The sequence below is a fragment of the Manis pentadactyla genome, chromosome Y (assembly GCF_030020395.1).
Source record: "Manis pentadactyla isolate mManPen7 chromosome Y, mManPen7.hap1, whole genome shotgun sequence".
NCBI classification, from domain to species: domain Eukaryota; kingdom Metazoa; phylum Chordata; class Mammalia; order Pholidota; family Manidae; genus Manis; species Manis pentadactyla.
The window spans coordinates 31,085,054-31,095,978 of record NC_080039.1 but is presented as its reverse complement, the minus strand read 5'-3'; the positions used below and the strand labels follow the sequence as shown (position 1 = coordinate 31,095,978).

General features: G+C 39.8%; 1 protein-coding gene across 1 annotated transcript in view; it reads right to left on the bottom strand.

Moving 5' to 3' along the window:
• Positions 1–4,496: 4,496 nt before the first annotated feature.
• Positions 4,497–10,925, bottom strand: part of LOC130682136 (transcription initiation factor TFIID subunit 1-like) — a 49,403-nt gene continuing 42,974 nt past the window's right edge. Inside the window, exons 4-5 of the mRNA XM_057496281.1 lie at positions 7,362–7,511; positions 4,497–5,968 (exon numbers count right to left, since the gene is read on the bottom strand). Coding sequence (XP_057352264.1) covers positions 7,408–7,511 — 104 coding nt within the window. The 3' untranslated portion in view covers positions 4,497–5,968; positions 7,362–7,407. The remainder of the gene's footprint in view (positions 5,969–7,361; positions 7,512–10,925) is intronic.

The following is a 10,925-nucleotide window of genomic DNA, read 5'->3' as shown; positions in this document are numbered from 1 at the left end:
CTTTGGTAACCATGAATCTGAAGCCTGCAATAGCAATAAGCACATACCTATCAATAATCACCCTAAATGTAAATGGACTGAATGCACCAATCAAAGGACACAGAATCACAGAATGGATTAAAAAACAAGACCCATACTACATGCTGCATAAAAGAGGCTCACTTTAAAGCCAAAGATATACACAGACTAAAAGTGAAGGGATGGAAAAAGTTATTTCATGCAACTAAAAGGGAGAAAAAAGCAGGAGATGCAGTACTTGTATGAGACAAAATAGACTTCAAAACAAAGAAAGTAACACGAGAAAAACAAGAGCATTACATAATGATAAAGGGGTCAATCCAACAAGAAGATAAAGGCATTAAAAATATCTATGCACCAAACACAGGAGCACATACATATGTGAAGCAAATACTAACAGAATTAAAGAGGGAAAAAGAATGGAATGCATTCATTCTAGGAGACTTACAGCACTCCACTCACTCTGAAGAGAGATGAACCAGAAAGAAAATAAGTAAGGAGAGAGAGGCACTGAACAACACATTAGAACAGATGGACCTAACAGACATCGACAGAGCTCTACGCTCAAAAGCAGCAGAATATACTTTCGTCTCAAGTGCACATGGAACATTTTCCAGAATAGAACACATACTAGGCCACAAAGAAACCTCGGTATATTCAAAAAGACTGAAATTGTACAAACCAGTTTCTCAGACCACAAAAGTATAAAACTAGAAATAAATTGTACAAAGAAAACAAAAAGGCTCACAATCACAAGGAGGCTTAACAACATGCTCTTAAATAATTAATGAATCAATGAGCAAATTAAAACAGAGATCCAGCAATATATGGAGACAAATGACAACAGCACAAAGCCCAAACTTCTATGGGATGCAGAAAAGCTAAGAGGAAACTATGTAGCAATCCAGTCCCATTTAAGGAAGGAAGAACAATCCCAAATGAATAGTCTAAAGTCACAATTATTGAAACTGGAAAAGGAAGAACAAATGAGGCCCAAAGTCAGCAGAAGGAGGGACAGAATAAAGATCAGAGAAAAAATAAAATTGAGAAGTATTAAACAATAGAAAAGACTCAGTGAAACCAAGCGCTGGTTCTCTGAGAAAGTAAACAAAATGGATAAACCCCCAGCCAGACTAACTAAGAGAAAAAGAGAAACTGCACACATCAACAGAATCAGAAATGAGAAAGAAAAAAATCACAATGGACCCCACAGAAATACAAAGAATCATGAGAGAATACTATGAAAATCTACATGCTAACAAGCTGGAAAACCTAGAAGAAATGGACAACTTCCTAGAAAAGACAATCTTCCAAGATTAACCAAGGAAGAAACAGAAAATCTAAACAGACTGATTACGAGCAACAGAATTGAATCAGTCATCAAAAAGCTACCCAAGAACAAAACTCCTGGGCCAGATGTATTCATTGTTGAATTAGACATATAGAGAAGATATAATAAGAATTCTCCTTAAAGTTTTCCTAAAAACAGGAGAGGAGGGAATACTTCCAAACATTCTATGAAGCCAGCATCACTCTAATACTAAAACCAGGCAAACACCCCACAAAAAAAGAAATCTACAAACCAATATCTCTGATGAACATAGATGAAAAAATTCTCAACAAAATATTAGCAAACTGAATTCAAAAATACATCACAAGGATCATACACCATAATCAAGTGGTGTTTATCTCTGGGAAGCCAGTATAGTACAACATTCAAAAATCCATCAACATCATCCACCACATCAACAAAAAGGACAAAAACCACATGATCATCTCCATAGACACTGAAAAAGCATTCGACAAAATTCATTGTCCAGTCATGATAAAAGCTCTCCAAAAAATGGGTATAGAGGGAAAGTGCCTCAACATAATAAAGGCCATATATGACAAACCCACAGACAACATCATACTTAAAACAGCGAGAAGCTGAAAGCATTTCCTCTGAGATCGGGAACAACACAGGGATGCCCACTCTCCCCACTGTTATTCAACATAGTACTGGAGGTCCTAGCCACGGTAATTAGACAAAACAAAGAAACACAAGGCATTCAGATTGGCAAATAAGTCAAACTGTCACTATTTGCAGATGACATGATACTGTACATAAAAAACCCTAAAGACTCCGCTCTAAAACCACTAGAGCAAATACCTGAATTCAGCAAAGTTGCAGGATACAAAACTAATACACAGAAATCTGTTGCTTTCCTACGTGCTAACGATGAACTAGCAGAAAGAGAAATCAGGAAAACATTTCCATTCACAATTGCATCAAAAAAGAATAAAATTCCTAGGAATAAACCTAAACAAGGAAGTGGAAGACCTATACCCTGAAAAATACAAGACACTCTTAAAGAAATTAAAGAGAACACTAACAAATGGAAACTCATCCCATGCCCTTGGCTAGGAATTAATATTGCTAAATTGGCCATCCTGCCTAAAGCAATCTACAGATTCAATGCAATCCCTATCAAAATACTAACAGCATTCTTCAATGAATGGGAACAAATAGTTTAAAAATTCATATGGAATCACAAATGACCCAGTATAGCCAAAGCAATCCTGAGAAGGAAGAATAAAGCAGGGGGGATCTCGCTTTCCAACTTCAAGCTCTACTACAAAGCCACAGTAATCAAGACAATTTGGTACTGACACAAGAACAGAGCCACAGACCAGTGGAACAGAATAGAGACTCCAAACATTAACCCAAACATATATGGCCAATTAATACACGATAAAGGAGCCATGCACATACAATGGGTAAATGACACTCTCTTCAACAGATGGTGCTGGCAAAACTGGACAGCTACATGTAAGAGAATGAAACTGGATCACTGTCTAACCCCATACACAAAAGTAAATTCACAATGGATCAAAGACCTGAATGTAAGTCATGAAGCCATAAAACTCTTAGAAAAAAACATAGGCAAAAATCTCATGGACATAAACATGAGCAACTTCTTCATGAACATATCTCCCAGGCAAGGTAAACAAAACCAAAAATGAACAAGTGGGACTATATCAAGCTGAAAAGCTTCTGTACAGCAAAGGACACCACCAATAGAACAAAAAGGCATCCTACAGTATCGGAGAATATATTTATAAATTACAGATCTGATAAAGGGTTGACATCCAAAATATATAAAGAGCTCACACACCTCAACAAACAAACAGCTAATAAACCAATTAAAAAATGGGCAGAGGAGCCAAACAGTTCTCCAAAGAAGAATTTCAGATGGCTAACAGACACATGAAAAGATGCTCCACATCCCTAGTCATCAGAGAAATACAAATTAAAACCACAAGGGATCAGCCCACATCAGTAAGGATGGCCAGCATCCAGAAGACTAAGAACAACAAATGCTGGTCAAGATGCGTAGAAAGGGGGACCCTCCTACACTGCTGGTGGGAATGTAAATTAGTTCAACCATTGTGGAAAGCAGTATGGAGGTTCTTCAAAAAACTTGAAATAGAAATACCATTGGACCCAAGAATACCACTACTAGGAATCTACCTTAAGAATGCTGCAGCACAGTTTAAAAAAGACAGATGCATTCATATGTCTATCGCAGTACTATTTACAGTAGCCAAGAAATGGAAGCAACCTAAGTGTCCATCAGTAGATGAATGGATAAAGATGTGGTACATATATACAATGGAATATTATTCAGCCATAAGAAAATAAACCTATCATTTGCAACTACATGGATGGAGCTAGAGAGTATTATGCTCAGTGAAATAAGCCAGGCGGAGAAAGACAAGTATCAGATGATTTCACTCATCTGTGGAGTATAAAAACAAAGAAAAAATCTGAAGGAGCAAAACAGCAGCAGACTCACAGAAACCAAGAACAGACTAACAGTTACCAAACGGAAAGGGCCTGGGGAGGATGAGTGGGAAGGGAGGGATAAGGGGTGGGGAAAAGAAAGGGGGCATTATGATTAGCATGTATAATGTGGGAGGGCAGAAATGGGGAGGGCTGTGCAACACAGACAAGACAAGTAGTGATTCTACAGCATCTTACTATGCTGATGGACAGTGTCTGTAATGGGGTATGTGGGGGTACTTGGGGATGGAAGGAGTCTAGTAAACATAAAGTTCCTCATGTAATTGTAGATTAATGATACCAAAATAAAAAATAAGAAAGGCCTTTGCTCCCTGATGTTTATCACAGCACAATATAACATACAATAGCCAACCAATGGAAGCAACCTAAGTGCTCATCAGTAGATAAATGGATAAAGTGTGGTACATATACCCAATGAAATATTATTTAGCCATAAGAAAACAAATCCTACCATTTGCATCATGGACAGACCTATACGGTATATGCTCAGTGATATAAGCCAGCTGAAGACAAGTACCAAATGGTTTCATTCAACTGTGGAATATAACAACAAGCAAAAAGGAACAAAACAGCAATGGACTAACACTTACCAAAGAGAAAGGGATTGGGGAGTGTCAGTGCGAAGGGAGTACAAGGGGATTAAGGGGCATTATGATTAGTGCACTGAATGTAGTGGGGGGCACGGGGAAGGAAGTATATAGCACAAAGATGGCAAGTAATTACTCTATAGCATCTTACTATGCTGATGCACAGTGACTGTAATGGGACATGTGGTGGGGACTTAATGGGGGGAATGTAGTAGCCACAATGTTGCTCATGTGAAACCTGAGCATAAGATTGTATATCAAGGAGACCTTAATAAAAAAAAAAGTACCCATGCACCACAGAAACAAGTCCAGAGTATGCTTCTCAAACTTTAATTATGAATGAGTAGGAATCACCTGAGGATCTTGTTAAAACACAGAATCTAATCAGTAGGTTTGTGGTGAGCCCTGAGATTTCTGCATTTCTAACAAGCTCCCATGTGATGTAGATACAGCTGATCCAGGACCACACAGGTGAAGAGGCTTTATTACATCTTTATAATGTAGTCAAAACAACAAAATTATACAAAGCTTTTACATAGAGGAGGAAACAAAGGAAAAGACTACTATGAGTGAGAACAGTTAAGTAAACCTTCATCTTCAGCCTTTATTCTCTCTCTGTATCTACAGCCAAGTTTTCAGTTGCCTGCTTGCCATCTACACTAGGTAGTGGCATGGGGACCTCAAACTCCACACCTCCCCATGTTAAACCTGCTTCTTTCTTTGAAATTTGCTACTTTAATCAATGGTACCACCATCTTCCTAGCAAGCCCAGAGAGAAATCTTAAAGTGAGCTTGTTTTTTTTCTTCCTCTTTTCATTTCCCAAGTCCATACATATCCCACACCACTTCAGGCCACTATCACCCTTCACCCTCAACTTCTGCAATTTTGGGCTTGTGGTTTTTTAGCTCTTCTTAGGGGCTCAGACTGTTCTAAAATCGTCTGAAAGCCATGGATGCTCTCAGAAAAGGCACATTTACACAGAATTTGACATACTGATTGCAGAGGGTTCAAGAACCAACCCCCAAATTCATTCAAATTCTGTATTAAAAACTCTTACCCTCTACAAAGAATGCCCAGAAAGCTCACTTGATGGACAGCACTGAGAGCCCTGGCTTGGCCAGGCCTGATGCAGAGACAGCAGTGGACTGACAGCATCTCTTCCATCTATGCCCCACAACCTAGAGTCCAGTTTGCAGTCATCTTTCTTACCTCATCTACAGGTCATCTTTCTACACTCATCCCTACATCTGCTGCCTCCAGCATTGCCTCAGTGATTAGTTTGCAGTTATTTATACTTTTTAATCTTTCTCATCTGTCTGTGAAGCCACTACCCTCACCCAATAACATCCTCTGTAGTTCCTTCCGCTCCTGCTCCTCCCGTTCACGTGATAGCTGAGAACTGGTTTTCTTATTCTGCAACATGTTCTCGATGTTCTTTCCCATTTCTACAAAGTCACTGTCTTCAGCTGAGCTGCTATCTGTGTCAGTTGATAAGACTTCAGTTGATGACAAACCCTAAAAAGAGAAAAAAAACAACCTCAAATTAAGACAAAGGGAAATACAAAAGTTTACAAAGAGCTGAAGAAGCAGTTTGAGGCTACAGTAGGAAATTGGGAAGTCAGACTTAAAAACAACATTCAAAATCAATTAAGACATGGGGCCCTTAACGGAAAAGCTTTACAAGTTTTCCTAGACATTTAGAGAACAAGGCAAGTTTGAAATACGAAATAGCACAACTCTTTCAGAATTCCCGGAGAGACCCTGAGAAACACATCAATATATTATTGGTCATTCTGAATTAGGGCATTACCATCCTCTCAACAGTAAGCCTTCAGAGAACATACAACTTCCTGTCCCCTATCACCACCGTAATGGCTGCTAGGCCCAAGCAGGCCATAAAAGCTGCCATGGAACCCAGAGCTCAAACCTAGCACCACCTGCCATTCAAAACCTTTGCCAAGTTGTTTTGAATAAAGTAGGTACTCTAGCAGTATATGAACAGATGCCATCCTGAAATCTCCAGACACCTTACTACCTAGTTATATTATTAGGTGTGACTAAAACATAATTAGGTTTCTCCATTATAAAATAGTGTCTTGGACTCCCCCACTTTTCCAGATTGGATTTTCTGCAGCACTAAAACACATTTGTTCTGCAGGTCAAAGATGCGCTGACATTCCTCTTTGTAATGCTCTTGATGTTCAGCCACAGAAAACCTTGATCCATGAGCAAATTTACTCATGGGTCCCTCTCCAGAACGGGCCTGTTCTGTTAACATTGTGCATACAGCATCAATCACTTCCCAGCAGGAAAACTTTTTAATCTACAAGAGAGACACACACACACACACACACACCAATTATTCAGGGATTTCAAAGAGCAAACCAAGACACATGGTTAGCGAGCTAGACCAAAAAAACAACACCCAAAATATTTTAAACAGAAAGCTTTAGAATTAACTGCTGAAAAAGTATCCAAGACCCAGGCCCCCACAACTTACACCACGAAATCCTCCAGACAGTTCCTTACATCTGCCTACTAGCTCTTCCCTCCTTGTGCAAAGCCCCTAGGAGCCTCTACATTTTCCTCTTCCACACTCAGCTTTTCCTCAAGCACACCGAATTTATGAAGAAGTTGCTTGTCATTTTTCAGAGAGAGACGACAGAGATCTACATCTATTCCTGTCACTGTTTTCTTCACTGGCTGAGGCTCCTTATCATCCTACATCAAAAACAAAATACAACAAAACAGGTAAGAATCCTAGAGAGCTGAATTCCTTCTGGTAGCCACTTAAATCATCCTGTCAACTTAACTGCTTCCTAGATCATGCATCCTATTCATCACGACTCCTTAACCTTCCTTTCTTTCTTCCTTGATTCTCATCGTACAGAAATTCAGACACTCTCACCTTCTGCCATGTTGGTTTGTTTGGAATCTTCACATACGAGAACCCTTCACCACACCCTGTGGGATCTGCCATCCCAGTCACCTCCAGGAGACACTTGCCCTTCATGGCAGCAATGAAGGCCCTTGTGGTGTTCCAAGGAGCTGTGTGAACCTGACACATAGAAAAAGATTCTAAGGGTTATGGAGCACATTTGCTCTATGTCTAGCCATGACAGAAAGTTGGATCAGTTACAGTAACACAATTTGATGCTTTTGTAAACTATCCACAAAAACCAATTGTTATATAAAGTTGCCCAGGGCTCAGAGCTTGCTGTTCTTCTTTCCTATGGTAATTAAATCATGTTATTAAATAGAAGTTAAGATTTCAGCCATTAGAAGAAGGAATATGTGAAACAGTGTTATCCTTCACTCCAATATTTGTTGAGCTTCCCTGAGAGTTCTCAGAGACGGTGTTGCCCCCATCCTCATGATGCACAAAAGTTAGACTGACAACTGCATTTGACTGTCCAATTACTTCTATAGAATGACCCACATATTTTCATAATTAGATGATAAATCATGCTTTACAAAACACTAGCCCCAACCCCAGGAGCACTGAATCAGAGTCCACTTCACCTCTGCCACTGGGTTGCTCAAAACAGTCTGTCCTCTCTCTCCTGGAATCCTGAATACCTTTTAGAAATCCCACAAAACAGTAAGGAAACTAAGAGTAGGGGAATGTGTTTCTCCATACAGACTAGTTAAGACTACAAATGATTACCTAGAAAGTGATCAAAGAGGAGAGGATTAAAGATGGAGGCATGAGAAGTGAGATGGAGGCATCCTTCTAAAACTGCATAAAATACAAAAATATAATTAATACGAGTAATCCTGAAAGGGCAACAGGAATGAGGGTTGTGCCAAACTGCATAGACCTGGTGAAAGGAATAAACCTCACAGAACAGAGTAAGACACCAAAGCCGTGGCCTGGCTGGACCCAAGGCCTTTCCCAACCCCAGCTCACTGCCAGGCAGGAAGAGAAACAGAGTGGGAAGGGAGTGGAGGGCTGAGACTACTGAATACCTTACTCCAGAGATCTACTCTGGGAGCACATACACACATTTCATGGTGCTTGCATGGTACTCTCGTGATTAGCTGACAGGCAGAATTCCTGAACAGACTGAGATTCCAGCCACTTGTGGAAAGCAGGGATCCATATCCGGTAGCCCTGGGACAAAAGAAAGGTGGGTGGTCTAAGAGACTTCCTAATGAGGAAGCCCTTAGCAAGAGGGCTGCTAAAGGGGCAAGAACTGCAGAGACCAGTAATGCTCAGGAGAAACGGAAGTAGACAAATTATCCAGGTGCACTCTGCCCAGCAGGTTGGGAGCTTTCACAGTCTTTAGGTGCTCCAGCTTCCTGGCTGGCTATCCACCACCAAGGAACCCCTTGGTGATACACACCCAACTGCACATTCCTCCCGGGTAGCCCCACTTGGCTTGCAAACCAGCAAACCCTACCCTGGCATTAGGACAGCCAGAGGGAATATCTGTTTACAGCAACTACAAATGCAAAGCATAGAGGCTTATACCTGTGTGCTTGTCCCACTGGTTCAGACACTGGAGAGAGTCACAGCAGCTGGGAAGCAGGAAACAGCTCTTTCCTCCCCCAGGCACCAATACCACTCCCCTGTGGCCCTTGACATTGCTTCAGGGGCTGAGCAGCTCCACAGAGTAGAGCTTCTGGATACAAGAGGTGCCCATACACAAATAAGAAATGCCAAAGGAACCTGGGTGAAATTTAAATTATTAACACAACTCAGGAACATTTAAATGACACTGATATCATGAATCTTCCTGAAAGAGAGTTCAAGATAAAAATCATTAACATGCTTATGTAGGTACAGAAAAATATTCAAGAACTCAGGAGGGAATTCCGGTCGGAGATACAATAATTGAAGAGCACAATGGGGGTATTAAAAGCAGATTAGATACAGTGGAGGAGACGATAAATGAAATAGAAACTAGAAAAGAGGAATACAAAGAAGCTGAGGAACAGGGAGAAAAAAGGATCCCTAAGAATGAAAGAATGTTGAGAGTACTGTGTGACCAATCAAAACAGAACAATACTCGCATTATAGGGGTACCAGAAAGAGAACAGAGAGAAAAAGGGATAGACAGTGTCTCTGAGGAGGTAACTGATGAAAACTTCCCCAATCTGGAGAAGGAGATTGTCTTTCAGGCCATGGAGGTGCACAGATCTCCCAGGACAAGGGACACAAGTAAGACAACACCAAGACATAGAGTAATTAAAATGTCAAAGATCAAGGGTAAGGACAGACTGTTCAAAGCAGCCAGAGAGAGAAATAAGAACACATACAAGGGAAGCCCATCAGGCTATCATCAGATTTCTCAACAGAAACCTTATAGGCAGAAAGGAGTGGCAAGATTGATTTAATGCAATGAAGCAGAAAGGCCTCGAACAAAGGGGCCGTTTGAACCAAGATTACTTGATTCAGCAAGATTATCACTTAAATTTGAAGGAGGGATTAAACAATTTCCAGACAACCAAAAGCTGAGAGAATTTACCTCCCACAAACCATCTCTACAGTGTATTCTGGAGGGACTGCTACAGATGGCAGTGTTCTTAAGGTTTAATAGCTCTCACCACAGCTAATAAAACTACAGTAGAGAAAGTAGAACAGCTAATAACAAAGCAAATGCAAAATTAAATTAACTGTCCCCAAAGTAAATCAAGGGATAGACAAAGAGTACAGAATATGACACCTAATATATAAAGAATGGAGGATGAAGACACAGGGAAAAAAAAAGAACCTTTAGACTGTTTGTAATACCATATTAAGTGAGTTAAGTTAGACTCTTAGATAGTAAGGAAGTTAACCTTGAGCCTTTGATAACCATGAATCTAAAGACTACAAAGGCAATATGTACATACCTATTGATAATCACCCTAAATGTAAGTGGTTTGAATGCACCAATAAAAAGACACAGAGTCACTGAATGGATAAAAAAACAAAACCCATCTATATACTGCATACAAGAGATTCACTTTAAACCCAAAGATGTGCACAGACTAAAAGTGAAGGGATGGAAAGAGATATTTCATGCAATTAATAGGGAGAAAACAGCAGGAATTGCAGTACTTGTATGAGATGAAATAGACATCAAAACAAAGAAAGTAGCAAGAGATAAAGAAGAACATTACATATTGATAAAGGGGTCAGTCCAACAAGAGAATAGAACCATTATAAATATCTATGTACCCAACACAGGAGCACCAACATATGTGATAATAGAATTAAACAAAGAAATAGAATGTAATGCATTCATTTCAGGAGACTTCAACACACCACTCATTCCAAAGGACCAATCAACCAGACAGATAATAAGTACACAGAGGCACTAAGCAAACACATTAGAACAGATGGACCTAAATATGTCAAACAAAAGCCAACATAATTAAAAGAGGAAATAGAATACACCACATTCATTTTAGAGACTTTAACATACCACTCACACCAAAAGATCGATCAATTAAATGGAAAATAAATAAGGAAACAGAGACACTG